This window comes from Mauremys mutica, chromosome 12 (genome assembly GCF_020497125.1).
Source record: "Mauremys mutica isolate MM-2020 ecotype Southern chromosome 12, ASM2049712v1, whole genome shotgun sequence".
NCBI lineage: Eukaryota > Metazoa > Chordata > Testudines > Geoemydidae > Mauremys > Mauremys mutica.
In genome coordinates this window covers 72,679,722-72,699,263 of record NC_059083.1, presented here as the reverse complement: position 1 = coordinate 72,699,263, position 19,542 = coordinate 72,679,722, and the positions used below count along the sequence as shown (strand labels likewise).

The window sequence follows — 19,542 nt, the reverse complement described above, 5'->3', positions numbered from 1 at the left end:
TTCCTCCCTTGCACACACCTCTTCAGTTTCTTTCTCCTGCAATTTTTTACCTCTGCAACTGAATTAATTCTGTAGAGTATTGCGGGATGCAATTTGTACAAAAGACACTACAGGAAAGGTAGCGATTTTCTACAATATTATATTAGCAACTGAAATGGTCTTATTCAGCAAGTAGTTGTCTAATTTAATAAATTGCTTACACAGTCCAACAAAGGATGAGAACACAAGAGGGAGAGTTGACACTGCATTTGGAACAAATGTGTGATAGAGTTTTCTTTACATCTAGAATGTAGGTAGCATCAGAAATCCTTCTATGGCCTTGTTTCAGGGCTCTTGTGCACCAAAAAGAAAGAAAACATTCCCAGAGATACAGATTTGACCACACAGTCAGCCTCAATGGGTAGAAATTATTTGTTGGGGTTTCAGGATTCAAACTGACACCAATTTTCTAACAGTCTCCTGCTGCCTTTGTCCCAGGCAGTTGTATAAGCAGAATATTCAAAAAAAAATTTGGCAAGTAGAAATCACACAAGATAGATCTTATGTTTCCACAGAGTTCTCTGTCCTGGTTTCCAGTCAGCACAAACAATTTACCTCACTCTTCTGAGAGAAGCATACCTTTCTTTTAAGGTGCTGGGCCTTAATAGACTGAGCTGCACGTAACTACCTAAACTCCCTGAGACACCTCTGAACACTGGCCATTTATGAATTCATAGATTCATAAATTCCAAGGCCAGAAGGGACCATTGTGATCATCTTGTCTGACCTCCTGTATAATACAGACCATAGAACTTCCCTACAATAATTCTTAGAGCAGATCATTTAGAAACACATCTAATCTTGATTTAAAAATTGCCAGTTATAGAGAATCCACAATGAGCCCATTATCAAATATTTGTCCCCCCTGTAGGTTCTTATAGACTGTAATCAAATTACCCCTTTAAACCTTTTCTTTGTTAAACTTTAATACATTGAGCTCATTAAGTCTATCACTATAAGGCATGTTTTTTCTAATCCTTGAATCATGCTTGTGGCTCTTCTCTGAACCCTCTCCAATTTATCAACATCCTTCTTGAATTGTGGATACCAAAACCTGACACAGTATTCCAACAGCAGTTACATCAGTGCCAAATACAGAGGTGAAATACCTTTTTATTCCTACTCGAGATGCCACATTTATGCATTAGCCCTTTTGGACACATCATCACACTGGAAACTCTTGTTCAGCTGATTATCCACCATGACCCCATATCTCTTTCAGTGTTAGCTCCCAAAATCTAGGCCTCTGGCTCAATCCACAGCTTCATCTTTGTGTGTCTCCTTTCCTCTTTGGAAACTTCATAAATCAAACCCTGGACATTAGTGTCCAAGATTCATATACTTAGTGCTATATGCCTACAGCAGGGGTAGGCAACCTATGGCACGTGTGCCGAAGGCGGCACGCAAGCTGATTTTCATTGGCACTCGCACTGCCCGGGTCCTGGCCACTGGTCCGGGGAGCTCTGCATTTTAATTTTAAATTAAGCTTCTTAAACATTTTAAAAACCTTATTTACTTTACATACAACAATAGTTTAGTTATATGTTATAGACTTATAGAAAGAGACCTTCTAAAAATGTTAAAATGTATTACTGGCACGTGAAACCTTAAATTAGAGTGAATAAATGAAGCCTCGGCACACCACTTCTGAAAGGTTGCCGACCCCTGGCCTACAGGTATGTTTTGGATTCTCCCCCCTAGAGGGATACACAATTTGAATATACAGCTGACTGCAGAATGAATCTCATGAAACTGTGAATCCTCCTTTGTATTAAAAATATTTACATGATTGGCTCTGTAGAAATCAACTAATTACTATTTCCAAACTTTTCTGGAAGTTTCAGAAATAGTTCTTGGATTAATTAGCAAAGAAATAATTAAAGCTGACTCTGCAAATCTATTATTAAACATTATTTATTCAATTAAAAAAAAATCCCTACTAATCAAGCACTGATTATACCCTCATTTTAGAGAAATCAGATTGTAAAATGTAGTCATTATTATCATCGCAGGAATAAAGGTAAAAGTAAAAAAGAAAAAAAATGGGGGCGGGGAGAGACCTATATCTAAAAGGATGTTAACCACGAACACCAGAAAACTAATATCACAGAGTTAGGGTGGAGGTAACATAAATGGCAAGATTGTGGTATCAGTTACAGCAGCATAACTCCAGAGTAATTCTACTGACTACCCAGGGGCAACTCAAAACAGGGCCACCTAGAGGAGGGGGCAAGTGGGGCAATTTGTCCCAGGCCCCAAAGGGGCCCCACAAGTCCTGGCCCAGCGGCGGTCCGGGTCTTCGGCCGGCATTTCGGCGACGGGGGGGCCCTTCAGTGCTGCCGAAGATGCGGAGCGACTGAAGGGCCCCCTGCCGCCAAAATGCTGCCGAAGACCCGGACCACCGCCAGGTGAGTACAAGGGCCACAGCTCCCCCGCTTTGCCCCAGGCCCCCTGAATCCTCTGGGCGGCCCTGACTCAAATCAGTTTGGTACATTGCTTAATAGCAATACAAATACACTTGTTTAACTGGTGCTTATCTATCACAAGGTTCTAGTCACGTTCACAAAAACTTATGTATAAATTAAGTATTTAATATAATAAGTATGTACAATGGTAGGAAATTAACTGAGAGTTCTGTTAGGGAGTGAGGACACATTTAGAATAGCTAATGGAGATCTTGTCACTGGACAAACCACCCGAATGATAAAGGGGCTCACGGATTTTAATTATTCAAGAAGGTTAGAGGAACTAGGTCAGTATGCTTTGGATAAAAGCAGATTAAGAGTGAACTTCAGAGATATCTAAAACAGTCTGAAGAAGAGAGAGAGGATAGAAGCTACAAAGCCATTTGAACTACTGTCAAATACAGGAATAAAGAGGCACAGGCATAAGATTAAGAAAGGCCATGTTCTAAAGGAATTGAGGTGGACTTTCTTTACATAGAAGGCAGTTAATAAATGGAAGAGCCTAGGAAAGGCAACAAGAGTAGCAAGTCTTCAATGATTTTCAAATATAGTTACATAAATATTTGGCGGAAACACCTGCTAACTCAAAAGGGGGGGGATAGACCTGGATGGGCTTCCTGGCTTCTTTCCATCCCAACATTTCTTATGCCAATGTCGGTTTATATGATTATCTGTAGATAACAAGATTAAAGGGATATTTTAGTGTAACTGTCCTTATACTGTAGGAATTTTGGACTATCTGCTGCACTGAATAGTTTAACCTACTTATCGCAACTAATTCAGAGCTCGTAAGTAAGAGATTGAAAAGTCAATTCTGAAAAAAAGACAACTGCAAGGGCTTTATTTTCAGATGCCTGGCACTAGTTAAAGTAGTTCTACTGTCAAATACTAATCACTTTTTAATTCCATTTCTCTTATATTTTAAAGAGACAACAAACAGTCAGGAAATCATGCTTATGATGACAGCAAATACTTTATAGTATTATTAATTGTAACATTTAGACTTTGTTCATGAAATATAAATGGGTCAGAACTTGCAGCCTTTACTAATGTGAGTAGTCCCACTGAACTAACTGGGACTGATTGTTTGACTATGGTGAGCAGGATTAATATTTTCTGTTTGATTTATAGACCAGCTTTCATATATTCATGGAATGTAGACAGCATGGCCCTGAAAGTCAGATATAAAATATATTGATGCACTTTCAATTCACTGCTGCCATCATTCTTCATAGGAATCTTGGTATCATAGCTTGGGGTATACTACACGTGCATATGTTGGGGGGAAATTATCATAAAAACTCTGTATCATACTCTGACAAAATGGATTATGCGATAAAAATGTTTAAGCAAAACACAAAACCAAATTACACTGTGGATATCTTATGACTGATTCCCAATTTATAAAACATCTGTATATTAACACATGACGTATTTTAGTGAAAGTCTTGGGGTTTATTGAGGAAGAGGGATGCTGTAGTGGTAATTTTAATATAAACATTTTAACTCTCTTACTTTGCTTCTTCATCTCTAGTAATCAGCAAAGACATGTGATTAGTCGCTGATGCCATTCGCAAAATGTCAACAGCTCTGGAAGGGAAAAAAAAACCAACAACAATTAAAAAAGTAAATCTACCTATTTTCACTGTTTGAATGCAAGAGCTCTGCATCCACTACACAGTATTAAAATGGCAGAAAACTGAACAATTTCTTATCTTAACAGACAAACCATTTTGGAAATATACCTTTGATTCATCATTCCATTTAAGTCTTGGGTTATCATACGGCACAAAAAGTTTGTATGGGGTAGAAGTTGGCTTTTAATTTTGTACCATTCCGCTCTGGTTTGTTTATTTTTTAATCTGTACTATAGTAGTTTTATTTGGGGGGAGAAGGTTATTTTTAACATAAATCCTAACTCTACCACTGTTTTGGGCTCTATAGTGATAGTCAGTGTTTCCACCTCAGACCCTATATATCACACTACATAAACAATACAGGCAACTTCTCTGCCTTAACTACCCCACCTGAGAGAACAAGAAGTGCCAATTATTAGCAATATATAACCAAATCACTTGCTTTAATGGATATCCAGCCAAATACCATGATAATTACAGTAATGTTAAATATTATACTGTCTTAATAACTATTTTGATATGAATTTACACATGCATTCTGTAACCTACACAACAACATGAAATCTCTTTAATCGGATCTTATGCAGGCAAAACTCCCATTAATGTCAATGATAGTTTTGTTGAGTAAGGACAGCTATATTGAGCTCTCTGGGACAATCTGCAGGTGCAACTCCATGGACTTGGTGCAGTTATACCCTTTTAACAGGGGTTTAATTTGGTCCAAGTCTTTGACTGTATAACTCCAGTATTAGTAACATTTTCCTAAGCACTAGATAAACATTTAGTCATCTTTATGAACATACCTTTCACTGGTTACACCAACTAAGTTTTCTCCATTGACATCTAAAATTAGGTCGCCAGTGAGCAATCGGCCTGATAAAGAGATTAACAAAATATAATGTAAAAGTCTACATGAATTAACAGGGAAAAATGGAAAATATACTGCTATTACTTTTGCTTTAATCTAATCTAATGTAAGAATGATTTCATCACCTTAGGCCCTGATCGTGCAAACACTTAAGCATATGCTTAACTTTACTATCGTGAGTAGTTCCATTGATCCTAACGGGGCTATTCACACCATGTGCATATTTGTAGGATTATGCTCCACAGGTGTGGAATTAGCTGTCAGCTGAGCTTTGAACGGATGACTACATGTAGGTTATCATATATACATTAAATATTTTGTGTTTCTTGATGTTTCTAATAGCTTTTAAAACAGTTCTTAGTTTGAACCACTCAATGGCTCTGTCTACATGAGAGTAGGAAATGTGTTTGCTGAGCAGTTTTAAATACAAACTTGGGTAAAGGTTGTTTTTGTTTCCCCCTCCACCCCAATGGCTAGTGTGGACAAGACCAGACCAAGTTTAGAAACCTGGTTGGACCTAGTTTACACTGGAATTTTTTCCCCATTTCTCTGTACAACACAATTTCTCTGCACAACACAGTTTGGTCCTTCCATATAAATCACCTAAAACATGATCATAAACATTAATCTGAATTAATTAGAACAATGTATAAACACAGGAGCTGATCATGTGAGGTGCTGAATGCCCTTATCTCCCACTGAAGTCACTGGGAGTTGAGAGCTTTCAGCATCTCACAGTTTGGAAAGTTGACAATGTGGACAGATCAAAAAACTGATTTCACACTGGCCTAATCTTGATTTGAACGGATGTCCATTACTGTGACTCCTCCACATCCTCCCTTTGGAAAACGATGAATCTTTGCTGAACTAAACATTACTTTGTATGTACATACTGAAAATAAAATGTAAAAAGACAGTTTGTTTTCTTGACAGGCTTCCTGTGTAATGTAGGATTCTACAGAATACATAAAAGTAATTATTTACTATCTATGGCAGCCATCCCTCCTGGCAAAATTTTCTTTATGAAAATTCCATAGTCTTCTTCAGTTTGCTCCCGATAACCTCCAATAATTTTAACCCCTGTTGAAAAACAGATAAAAGCAAGAAACTGGTCATTCCCTCCATTGCACCAAACACATTCAGTCAAATATCACAACAGATTGAGAAACTTCAACTCCCACTGATATCAGTGTGAACTGCAAATGCAGAGCAGGTGCCCAGCACCTCTCAAGATTTCGCTCTGGTAGAGTCAAATATGTACTCTAATTACCTAATCCATTTTGACAGTCAGAAAAAGTAATGCGGTGAACAGTTCGATTGATTCCATGAGGTCCCATAATAGTCCTAAAATAAATAAATAAAATCAGAGCTGCTGCACTCGGAGAAATATACATGTATGCAAACTACAGCAGTTGCTATTATACTTCTAGTAAAAAAAAAAGCAAACATTTTCTTCACTGGGTATTGTAAATACTGGGCAGATGAAAAAATGAAAAGACAAGATGATATGCTCTGGCATTTGAATATCAAAAACAGATGGTAAAGTAGTACTATCTAAAATACAGTGGAGGTTTTGGGTTTTTTTTTTTTTTTAAACAAAGTATTTCTGACCAAATCCTGAAGTCCTTACTCAGGATAACAGAAAAGAGGGTTAATAATAATAATAAAAAACTGTGGTCCTATTTAGAACAGGACAGCTGGCAACCAGGAAACGATTTGTTAAAGTATTTAAGATGAAAATACTGATGGCTGTAGTGGTCTCCACGAAAATGTTTCCAAAGTTAAGTAAGGGGAGAGAGCACAACTCTCTAGACGTTCGTTGGGGGTGTTCTTCCTATCATCTCTCTTTTTCTCATCAAATAATATTCGTTCTCTCTTGATTTATGAAAGCCTCACTCTTAACTCCACCTCCAAACACAGAATGCCAGAGGTGAGAATAAGGGCAGACTGTCTGAGCTGTCAAACAGCAGAGGATTTTTTTTTTTAATGCTCTTGCAAATCATGATGTAAAGAATTAAGGAAAAAAAATCACAAAATAAAATGATAATCTTGGGACCTGAATGTATAATCCCAGAGAAAATATTTCCAAGGCTAATCTAACAGACAAAGCGTTAAAAATCTGGGTATAAATTGGTATTAGCTAGCCAAGCATGATTTATCCATTTATATTTTCATTCAAATGCAGGCTATTGAAACAAATCCAAACTTGCATTACAAAAACACCCTCACTCAGTTGTTCAATTTTTAGGGAGGATCTGCCAGCCTCAACAAACAAGAAAGCAGCAGCACTGCTTAGATTTTCTGGTATGCCATAAATAATGTTCTAAATTGGATGATTACGTCTATTTTCTACATCATGATGGCAAAGTGAAGCAGAACAACTACAATACATGAACAATGAAGCAAAAGAAGATCAAAGTGGAGGACACACACTCAAAGCCTTCCAGCCAGCACACAACCACTATACCACGCCATATGCTGGGTATTTCAGCCAGGGCTGGAGCTGGTGTCAGGGCAAGCTGAAGAGCCAGAGGAAAGAGGGAGGACAGAAGAATCCAGGTGCAAGGTAACATCCTGGAACATACTGGGGTGTATATATCCAATACAACACTCCAAATTCTGCTCTCTCCTTTTTGCACAACAGAACTGAATCAATTCTGCTGTCAGGGGCCTCAGCATCTACAGAAGAGGAGGAATTATTAACTTCATAGTACCCATAATGCTGTCATATGCAAGATAAGTGGTACTGAGGTCTGTCTGCACTATCAAGGTACATATCCTTAAGTAACCTGAAAGCCTTAGCTTAAAAAAATACTCACCAAGAGAGAAAAGACAGCCAACCTAGTAGACAAGCAAGCTTTTCTCTGGTTTGTAGGTCCTTAAAACTTGCTAAATGGGCCTTTTACCCCAAGTCACAAGAAGGAACTAGAAGGGAATACCTTTTTTTTTTTTTTTTTTTAAAAGAACTATGCCTCAGATGCTCCTGAGAACTCACTTTCACCCCAGTATTTTCTCTGAAAGTTCAAACAAAATTATGAAACCTAATTAGTATATTTTATCATGATCAGAAATGAAAATGTATTTGTTGGAGTAATTTATTCTAGCGTTGCTGATTGAAAATTTTGTAAGCTGTGCACAATTGAGCAAAACTATGATTACATGGTGATAAATTGGGAAGCCAGGAAATATTTATTCTGGAAGAAGACATTTTTATGACTCCTCTCTCAATTTTTCCCCATACAGAATTTTCTTAATGGATTCATTAATTAATATTTGTAAAGGGCTTAGAAGGTGAAAAGTAATATATAAAGAAGGTGAGTAGTAATTATCATTTACAGGTCTGCCTTAGATGTGTGTTTTTATCATTGAAAAGCTAAAAAAATAAGAATCACATCACTTTCAAGTTAGAGCATTTTTCCTTTTACATTCTCATCTTATGGCTTTTTGTACTAGTCACATATAGTATAATGCTCTGTAGTGCTCTCAAACACCTTTAATTGTAACAGAGCACCCACTGCTTCACATATTGCAAAGCCAGAGACACTCTGTATTTTATTTACTAAAAAATAAAGAAAAAGGAATAAATATCTGAACTCCACTTGATCTTTTTCTAAGTAATTGCTTCCAATACACTAGAATAGCCATAAAGAACACTTACTTTCTCCTGATCTTTTAATGCTAATCCAAACATAGGCTGAAAGGTGGTAAATCTGGTTGTGTCAATAGACAGGTCTTTGGTTATAAATAACTTAATTAACAAGAAGCCTGGAATATTATTAAAGTCAATTTCACCACAATAATAATTTTTTAAATATTAGCATATAAAAATGAAAGAACAAACTTTGGAGTTCAATCCTGAAGTTCCTATGTAAGGGAATTTTGTTTCCATAAGGATTTACAGGATTGGAATTTAGGCTAACTTTTCAGTATTGAAAGGAAACAGCGTAACATCAAGAATAACAGAGCCTAAGACACACATTGCAGCACTACAAAATAATAAAGAATAATCTAACTTTGGTATGGGACACTTCCAATAAAAATATTCTTTTAAATATCTAACAGCAAACTGAATACTGGAAACATCTTTTCAAAGGAGTTATATGATCTACAAGAAGATGCTGCTGCAGTGAAAAGAATACACACGAGGATAAGAAACAACCCTCTGCAGGGAGGAGAATAAGATGTCACATATATATATATATATATATAATGCCATCTGCAAACCTATATTATGTAAGACTGAGATTCAAGAACAGCACAAAATATGAATTAACATTAGGGCATTGAGTTGTTTCTGTACTACTTTCACTAAAAATTACCCAAACTATTCTGTGGGTATGTGGTACTGAAACCATGGTAACACAACGGATACAAATACTAAACTTATGAAGTCTCCCTGAGGTACGTAAAATATGGGGGAAGGTTGGAATGGAAATGATTGCTCATAAAATTCTGAAGAAAACTGCTGGCAATTCAAAATACAATAATTACAAATGAGATTGGATGAATTACTTTGTAGAGTATTAATTATGGCTGTCATTTTAATATGATATGTAACTTATTGCCAATTCGGAGCACAATCTTTGCAATTAACATATCACAAGAGTCTCAGCAATGCATGAATTTTAAAATGACTTTGTGACTCAAAAAATCTAAGAGTGGAATTTTCAAAAGTTCTCCAAGTGACCTAGAAGTACAAGACTTTCTGACTTTCAGCATCACTTAGGGCCGGATCCTTAACTTGTGTAAATTATCATTGCTCTACTGAAGAGAATGGATCTATGATTATTCACACCAGCTGAGAATCTGGCCTTAAGATGCTTTTGAAATTCTTGCCCCCAGTATTTTTCATGTCATCGGAATAATCAATTAACCTTGATTATTTAACATCTAAAAATGTTAGTGCCCTGCCCAATAATAGTAAAATGATATGGAAAAGAAAAACGGTTCCTGAACTGTGCTAAGAGTAACCAGTAGCAGTAATAAAAATAACTAAAAACACATTTTAGTGTACTTTGCAGAAGAAAAAAAAATAGATGAAATCTGATCACTAATATAAATCAAACAATATTTGATATATCATTCTCTTTACTCCTACAAAATCTTGTCAGAAATACTATTAAATAGTTTTACTTATTGAGAAAAAGCAAGTAAAAATAGTGACTCTTGACACCAAGTAATACCCAGGTGAGAAAACAGAACATCTGTGCTATAGGTATAATTGAGTGATGCTGAAATTTCTCAGAAGAAACAAACAAACAAAAAAAACCATTAAAACCTCACACTCCAAGTAAAATATTTAGTGCCAGAACAGATTCTGAGAGCTAATATTGGGATAAGAGCCTAATAATGGCTATTAAAACTAACCCTTGAGTACTTTGTTCTGTTGTTTTGTGACCTACAATATTTTAGGAGGGTTAAAATCTTGATATTCTAGTGTACTGAAACAAAACCAAAAGGAGTCACAGCTTTTAAAATACCCTTACTGTACTTTTGTTAGTTCATACACTATAAAAATGCTATTAAAACCTAATGATTTGGCATACCAGTACAAGAGAGAGAGCCCATCAAAATGCTCTGGTTCATCTTCATCCATCAGTGAAAGCAGGGACATTCTTCAAGACACCAGTGAAAAGAAGAACAAAAGCATCCAAAAGACACTCAATATTTCCAATTCAGTAGGACAACAATTACATGCAGGTCAATTTCTGTTACCAACTAAAAAAATCTCAACAGACAGAGACTGAGGTGGGTGTCTCTTTCTATTTAATCTCCTCTGAAATCCTGTGCGTCACATGGGCTAATTCACCTATCAAAGCAATGTTTACTTTTTTCCCTGTATGGGATACGAATTTGTAGCAACCTTCAAGTCTCATAAAATGCAAATGTGATAAAAATTACTTGCATTAGCCTCAAATATGATATGATGATACTGCATATCCATCTGGCAGCAGACAGGTCACTGATAAGATACATCTTTTTTACATATCCTAGAATTTACCCCCTGTGATCCTCCAGATAGGGTCAAGTACAATACACATCTAACTCCCTCTCTTTGATCTTTTTAAAGCAATCTTCCTAATAGAGTGGATTACACACACAAAAAGAAAGCCAACTAAGCAACAGACAGATAAGCCACCCATGAAAGAAACAGACCATCAGAAGTTTTCATTACACCAACTATTGTGCACTCTCAGTCATGGCAGTGACTTAAAGCCAAGTTTAAAAAAAAAAAGTGTTTTCATCCACAGCAGAAAAGGGTTAATGCAGAACCAGGATTATTACTTTGACAATTTATTATTTTTATACAGACCAAAGTAAATGCTGTAGATAATATTTTAATGTATGCTCTTTCTATGGAAAATTGATAACAAAATGTGAAGAAGATTTTCCTGTTGTTCTTACTTTTTTTCCTATGATCAGGTAAGCAGAAAATAAAATTCCTTTTTAAGTCACATTTCAAAACTATCTCAAACACTCTTTCCAATAGTCCTCTCTTTCTCTCCAATTCATTTTAGTAATCCTGCCTTTTACTTTGTTTTCTTAAAGCAACAGACAAATTGATAGAGAGTAGAGGTGGTCTCTGACTGAGATCCCCACAGAATAGTCAGAATACATCTCAATTTACAGAACCAAGTAACAGTGAGATGAGGAGCTTTCATAAAACCATGCAAAGGATTCCCAGAAGCTGTCCAACAATTTTCAGTGCCAATATCTTGAGACGGTTCTTTTAACGAATTACTAAAGCCAAATATATTTTCAGTGTCTGTCCACTCTAGATAAAAATCTAATGAGCCTACAGCAGTGGTTCTCAAACTGGGGATGCCGCTAGTGTAGGGAAAGCCCCTGGCAGGCCGGGCTGGTTTGTTTACCTCAGTGGCTCTCAAACTTTTTTATTGGTGACCCCTTTCACATAACAAGTCTCTGAGAGCGACCCCTCCTTATGAATTAAAAACACTTTAAAATATATTTAACACCATTATAAATGCTGGAGGCAAAGCGGGGTTTGGGGTGGAGGTTGACAGCTCACGACCCCCCATGTAATAACCTCACGACCCCCAGGGCTTTCCCTACACAAGTGGCGGCCTGAGTTTGAGAACCACTGGCCTACAGCAAGCATACTTGAAGGAATGTACTATGTAAACAGCCTCATCTGGATTACAAGGAGGGAAACGGACTAGAAGGAACCTGTTGTACTTAGTCTAACAGAAGACCTGTCTGCAATCAGGCATACTCTCTAGTCTAGAGCTAGACGCGTATTATTTTTAAGATACTGAACTTCTAATTTTTTGGCAAAATATTATATCATACCATTTTAACATTTCACAAATGTTTCTTGTGGAGGTAGGAAATGAATATGTAAATTTGCATCATCCCTCCTTTCCCTACAAAAAAAATAAAACACTTGACTAAAGAGCTAATTTGCCTGTCTTTCGTTTCTTTGTAAAATGAAATACTCAGTTGCTGTGTTTCTCTCACCTCTGAGAGGTTTGTTTCAACAGCAAATGAATCCCCTCTCAAGTAGGGAACAGCACTGTGACAAGACAGCATCTGCCAATGTCTGGAACTGCACAGCAGGGTGCCGTGGTGGCTATCCTAGAAATGGGAGCACATGCCAGCGAGTACTCCTTCTTAAAGTTGTAGTGCACCCATTCGGCTGATATTTCATCTTTATCAGGTAAGACTTTTTTTAAAAAAATTCACTGTAAGCACTGCACTGTGTACAAGCACATATGAAGAAACAGTCCCTGACATGATGAGATTATGGGAATAGAGATAGGGGTTCAGAGAGGTAAAGTGACTTGCCCAAGGTTACACAGAAGATCACTGGCAGAGCTGAAACAGAAGCCAGATCTCCTGACTCCCACCATACTCATGTGAGGAGTTCCACAGGGGTCAACGAGACTACTCTCATAACTTCAGTGACCTGGATTTGGCAGTGTACAGACTTACTTATTTCAGTTTAGCTCCGTCACTGTTAGCAACATTAGGAGCTTTGCAGTAGACAGGCTGTTAGTGTTTTAAGCACCATGTCATGTAACCTTGCTCAGACCATGTCTAATTGACATGGTGCTTTCTACAGTAAAGCTCCCAATATTAATAAAACCAATGGAGTTGAATCAGTTGTCTCGACAGTGGGAATTTTCTGCAAAAATATCCCTTGTATAGACAAGGCTTTGTTGTTATTTAGGGTCATGTTTTGTATTTAACCAGTAAAAATGTCATTCAAGGCTTTATGTACTCATAAAAAAATCAAATCAAATCACAGACAGACGTCCATTTTTCTTAACCATAGATAAGAGATTTCCTTGTAATATATAACCAGATAGGAAGAATTTCACCTTTAGGTTTTTTCTGTGGAAATTAATCCTAAAAATCGGAGAAAGGTCTTTTCTAAAAATCAGAGAAGTTGGTTCATGCTATAAAAACTCCATCAGAAAATATTTACCGGTATATCTTTTAAGCATTCTTAGTTTATTAAATACATTACAGTTCCCTACAATCAACTTGGTCCCACCCTTGTTCATCTTTTTGTCAGTCTCTCAAACAATTACATTCATACCTTCTTCCAGTTAGCACTTCTGCATTGTTCAGCCTCCCTGAACTCATCTGCAAGGCTTGACCTTCTCCACGTTTCAGTCCCCCTTTTGCCACCTTTAGTGAATCTTTTTGATTAACAGAGAAAATCTCTTTTGTTGCTTCCCTTGCCCAACCTCTGTCTACCTGTCTGCATCTCTCTTTCAGACAAACTCCTCCGGGGCATGACATCCCTTGTTGTATGTCTGGAAAAAACCTAGCATATAATTGGGCACTACCCCCAAACAAATAATGCATAAAGTGATGATGATAATACTGAGGAAAATGAAATTTCAATAGATGTTTCCTGTTATTCCAGGATGTATAGATAAGAACACACTACATGTTAGACAAAGAGATTAAGATTCTTCTTTGAACAGATATAAATTATAATGATGGTATCATTATGTGATGACTTTTCTAGAATCATATTTTATTACCAGTTAGTAACTGAGGTTAGAAATATTCAGGTAACTTATCATCTGCTAAATAATCCTGTAATCCTTGGTAGCAAGAATCATGGAATGATTTCATAAAAAAAAAAAAAGTCAATGATAAATTAAATCGTGAAAAAAAATCCTACAAAAGTCAATTATATAACAGTAACCTTTCAGGTTGAAAACCTTAAAGGGTGAAAATTCATTAAGATGTTATGGCCCTTAGCCAGGTGAATGCTTTGTTATATAATATGGAAAAATACTTCATCTGGTCTATCATAAAATAGCAGCAAAGAATCCTGTGGCACCTTATAGACTAACAGACGTTTTGCAGCATGAGCTTTCGTGGGTGAATGCCCACTTCTTCATGCTGCAAAATGTCTGTTAGTCTATAAGGTGCCACAGGATTCTTTGCTGCTTCTACAGAACCAGACTAACACGGCTACCCCTCTGATACTTGATATCATAAAATAGTAATTAATTAAAAAAATTACAGACTATGTCATTGGAAAGAGTAAAACATATATTCCATTAAATGGCACTTGTTTAATTTAGAAAAAATATAAGAAAATAGGCACAAGCAACAAAGTGCAACAATGTGAATTGTACCAAGTATCAGAGGGGTAGCCGTGTTAGTCTGTATCCACAAAAACAACGAGGAGTCCGGTGGCATTTTAAAGACTAATAGATTATCTAACACAAATCTGTTAGACTTTAAAGTGCCACCAGACTCCTCGTTGTTAATGTTAATTGTTTTTTTCTATTCCCTTGTACATAGCTATTTTAAACACAAGGAATGTAGTGTTTAAACTTCCTGTAAATTTCAATTAGCACCTGAACATGTGCATTACTGATATATCATATTACCTAAATATATTGGAAAATTGTGCAGCTTCACACACAAAGATTGTGCCTAATTTGCATGTGCCTGTGTTTGCATAGAGAAACTGGGTAAATTACATCTACAAATGACCAGTCATGCACGACCATCATCCTTGCACAGCACACCCAAATGAGGAATGCAATTGTGTGCATGTTTTTCATGTACACACCCACTGATCAAAAAAATAATAATCAAGCTTTCTGAAGAACCATGATCTGGTATCAGTGACAATGCAGCTAACTATGAAGAATATTTAGCTACGTTTCTTTGGCCCATTTAAAGGATACAGCCAAGTGCTGCATAGGACATTTGTTTTTAATTTTTAATTGTTTGTAAGAAACGTGAAGACAATTGATTTCTTTACTGATGTTGTACTTTTCCATCTGGCAAATATACTGTTTTCTTCTTTCAGTTTCCACTACAACTGAAATTAAGATGGCTATTAATTTGCTCATCTTTTGCCAGTATCATTACAAATTTGTGAATATGATAAGTTAGTTTGCCAGTACTGAGAGCAGAACCCAGCAAGTTGTGCATGAGCACAACAGTCATGATTCAATTCTGCAAACTGTTTATGTATGTTTTAAATTATCATTTTTGCTGACATGCTTGGCATGGTTATCTAGTGGTTTGAGAAGGATCTGGGAGTTAGGCTTCTTGAATACCATTTATTTTGAGCTAATCATGGAAAGGTTCCATTGGTTCAGTAAGAAGCTGATTTAAATAACAAAGGTTCAGTAACAGTTGATTTAAGGCTCTTAACTATAACCACTTGTAAAATTAACATAACACTTACTTCTGACACAGAGTTGTTAGGAAGCTAATTAATTAATGTTTCTAGAACACTGAGATTTTTGCATGAAAAATACAAGACAAATGCAAACATTATTATGCAGAGAAGTAGTGTGCCATAACATATAAACTCCGTATTTTGCATGACCTTATTGTAGCTGGCTCATTCCTAAGAGAAGCTCATTAAATACACATCTTCAGTAAACTTATAGTATGATATTCTACAACAGGAAAGTTTTCAAGGGAATATTAGTTGTAATTATAATATATGCAGCTTTTCATCTCAAGGGCATCGGTTTGCAACCAGTGCAGGTTAAAATGACTGAAAGATTTAAAAGTTGTTTTTATTTGGAGTTTGGTGGTCTCCCTCTACTACCAAGTGAACATGTGTCTACATTAAAAAAAAAAAAAAAACCACAGTTGGTACTATTTTGCAACCTTAAGGCAGTCTCAGTAGGGAGATAGAGGAATGAATGGACTTGGTGACTGAATTATTCTCCAGGACTGTGTGGCGATATGGGGAAGCTTTTTCAATGGAAAGACAGAGGCCTTCAATCTCTAGGGCCATTGTGAACAAGAAATTAACAAAATTAAAATATTTACATTTGTAAGAACCTGCTTTGGACTGTGTTTACCTTTAAGAACTTATTGAAACAACACACCATCACCACCAATGCTAACAATAAGAACTTGATCCAGTAACCCAGCATTTACTACATTCTTGTTAAAACAAAAAACCAAACAAACAAAAACTAACCTATTATGTAAACGTAGGGACTCTGTAAAGGCCATCTTCTTAGATGAACTGTTAAATGGTCGGAATAGAAGATTCTGAAAGATAAATGACAGACCCACAACCAAGATTAAAGATAGCTGTAAAAAAGGAGAAATCACTTTTAGAAACTTGCAGACATGTTTATTTTTAAATTCTCACCATACCAATTTTTTTAAGACTGTTTGCCTGAAGATAAGTGGGAAGAGTTCACTTCTGGGCATAACTGGTTCATGAATTGACTGCTGAGGAGAAAAGTACCAAAAGCCTAACATCCTCAGCTCAGTTCTTTGTTGTACTACTACTATAAATCCAGAGTAACTCCACTGGCGTAAATGGAGCTCCTCCAGATTTACTGAAAATTTACACAGATTTAGACCCCTTGTCTGTCCATAAACCCAATACAGTAGTCATGATTACTCTGTAAGAAGAACCCCAATACAATCCTAAAGAAGAGAATATGAACTCTGATTTTCTTCCAATATTGATTATAGAGTTTTCCCATCTTGTTTCATATACAGTAAAGGACCTGATACCATAGCTTTTCAAATTCTGGGACTTGCTATAAAGCACAGTCTTGCTTTATAGCCTTTAAGAAAGTCAGATATACAGGTATGGGATATAAGGTGCAATTAAATATTATTAATGAAACTATGCAAAAGGGTCACTCTTATAATAGCCTCACCAAAACTGTAAGTCCATGAGAAACATTCCTGAATGTATTTAGGTTATAGTCATCTGATAAACTGCTGGAACATTACCAGCATGAAAATATCCTACCAGTTCATTTAACGTCTAGTTCAAACATGTTGGTTTTAAATGAACATGAGTACATGACTTACTTCATCCTCCCTTGCTTTTACTATCTCTTCCCCTTTTCTTGACAAGGAGAATTATAAATATTATTTTCACCCCTTTTGGCTGAAGAAACAAGGGTCCTTGATTGTAACAAGAGTCATTCAATGACTTGTGCAACCAGTGTTACAAGGATGGGTTGGTATACCTCATTTTAGAAGGCAATAAATTCATTTGGTGTAGTTGCTTGTCACCCTGTAGAGCAGCACATGAAAACAAGATGTGCCACACATTCTGAAAATGCAGCCCAACTACAGGATCCAAAGCTTAAGGTTTCAGTTGTGTGGGTTTTGACTTAAAGCGATGTAAAAAAAGAACTCATAAATTAGACAAATCCAAGTAATTACAAAAACAAAATCAGGTAGAGCTTGTTCTGCAACTCTGAAGCCTTTTGAAAATCTAAAACAAAAACCAATTCTCAGAAAACAAATGCATGAGTAATAACTTGACTTCTCCATGCATCATTTACCAATCAGTAGCGATAAGTACCTACATTCACAAGAGGTGTCCTGAAGTTAGCCTAATAACATTTGCAAAACTCTTGAGTTCTTTGGATGAAGTTGTACATAAAAGTGAAAAGTATTGGTATTCTTTCAAACTCATCAACTAATATAATGATTGTAGCATAGCTTCCCCCAATGTTACAGTTTGATACTTCCAATTCCCCACCACACATCCTAAATAATGACAAACACTTTGCACCACTTTCACATTTTCCATCAATTGTTGGATGTATAAAGTAAAGTTTCTTTTTAAAGACACAGTCCAATTTGTTCTTTCTGTCCATATGTTTGCAAAAAAGTAAATAAAAATATTTATATATTTAAATTTTTTAAAAGAGAGACTAAGCTTCCCCAGGAATTTTTGCTCAAGGTGTCACTATTCATTCATCTTCTCTTGATAATGCTATTGTCACCTATAGTGTGTGGGGCCAGTATAGTTAGGATTAGCTACCTTTGTGAATTTGTGTGAACTTGATTGCCATGAAATCATTACTGTTAACGTCACACTGGCATGTTACATAACCTGTCAATGTTCTCTATCAAAATATAGACAAATCAATATACAATGGGGTGACAATGCAGCAAAATATAACCCACTGACCCAAACTTGATCCCACTGCAAAAAGTCATCAGGTCAGGACACAGCGTAGGGATGTGCTGTTCAAAAATTTGGCTTGCGTCCCAGGCCATGCCATTTGCAAGCATTTGTTCAAATAAATGGAATTGCATCATTACATCCACCACTCTGTATGAAGATGCCATTACAACAACTCTGAACTTCATCAACTCTCTGTTATGCATGACTTCACAGAAGGACACTGCCTGAAAACACCAGTGTGCTGCATGAAAGTTTTGTAATGCAATAGGATGGACTTGGCTAAAAAACCAAGGCACTACAGTGAAACACTGCAACCAAGCACCGTTGTGCCATGTTATAACGTTGACTGTGCTGCATCAAGACTCCCTAAAACCATAGCATGGCAATCCATGGCAGGCTGCTTGCTTGGTCCAATGCAAACAATCTGACACGAGGCTATGGTGAGGTTCTGAATGGCCCCAGAAGCGCTGCAGGCCACAGGAGTCTAATTGTATGTAGCCCCCAAGAAATGTCTCTGCAGCAAAAGGGCCATTAGAGCATTAGACATTAGAGCAACGGCTATGAGCCTTCCCTGTGCTGGGACACCCTGGAAGCCTGGGGAATGCTCACAGTGCTTCACTGGATGACCCTGCAGAGAAAAAACATTTTTGCTGGGTACAACCCTGTGGGTAGAAGGGTTTTGTGGGGTGACACTAATGCAAGATCAGACCTTTGGGAGAAGCAGCCTGCTCCCCTTCCCTGGGGCAGCCCCACTGAGAGAGCAGGCCCACTGCCATGTCCCCATTCAGAGCGCTCCTGCTGCCCCTAGGCCAGCCCCATTCAGAGGGCTCCCATTGGAAGTGCTCTTGCCAACTTTGAGCTGTCGCCATTGGCAGTGCCCCCACTACCCCTGCCCCCATTGGGAGACCTCCCCCTTCCCTACCATGTCCCCAATGGCAGCACTCCCCATGCCCCCAACAGGAGCGCTCCCCCTACCCCCCACCAAGCCCCCATTGGGAGCGCTCCCCCCGCCCCCCGCCCTGTCCCCAGTGAGGATGCTCCCCCACCAAGCTCCTAGTGAGGATGCTGCCCCCCCCCCGCCGTGCCCCCATTGGGAGCGCTCCCCCCGCCCCTGGG

At 37.3% G+C, this 19,542-nt stretch overlaps 1 protein-coding gene across 5 annotated transcripts in view; it reads right to left on the bottom strand.

Moving 5' to 3' along the window:
- STXBP4 (syntaxin binding protein 4) overlaps positions 1-19,542 on the bottom strand; it is a 129,207-nt gene that overhangs the window by 109,354 nt on the left and 311 nt on the right. For 4 of the 5 annotated variants that reach the window (XM_044982666.1, XM_044982664.1, XM_044982667.1 and 1 more), the window contains exons 2-6: positions 16,456-16,529; positions 6,280-6,353; positions 5,994-6,089; positions 4,945-5,014; positions 4,020-4,094 (exon numbers count right to left, since the gene is read on the bottom strand). In XM_044982666.1, the coding sequence (XP_044838601.1) occupies positions 4,020-4,094; positions 4,945-5,014; positions 5,994-6,089; positions 6,280-6,353; positions 16,456-16,490 (350 nt within the window). In that variant the 5' untranslated portion in view covers positions 16,491-16,529. Of the gene's footprint in view, positions 1-618; positions 677-4,019; positions 4,095-4,944; positions 5,015-5,993; positions 6,090-6,279; positions 6,354-16,455; positions 16,530-19,542 lie in introns of those variants that run through there. The other variant, XM_044982668.1, reaches the window with a different exon arrangement.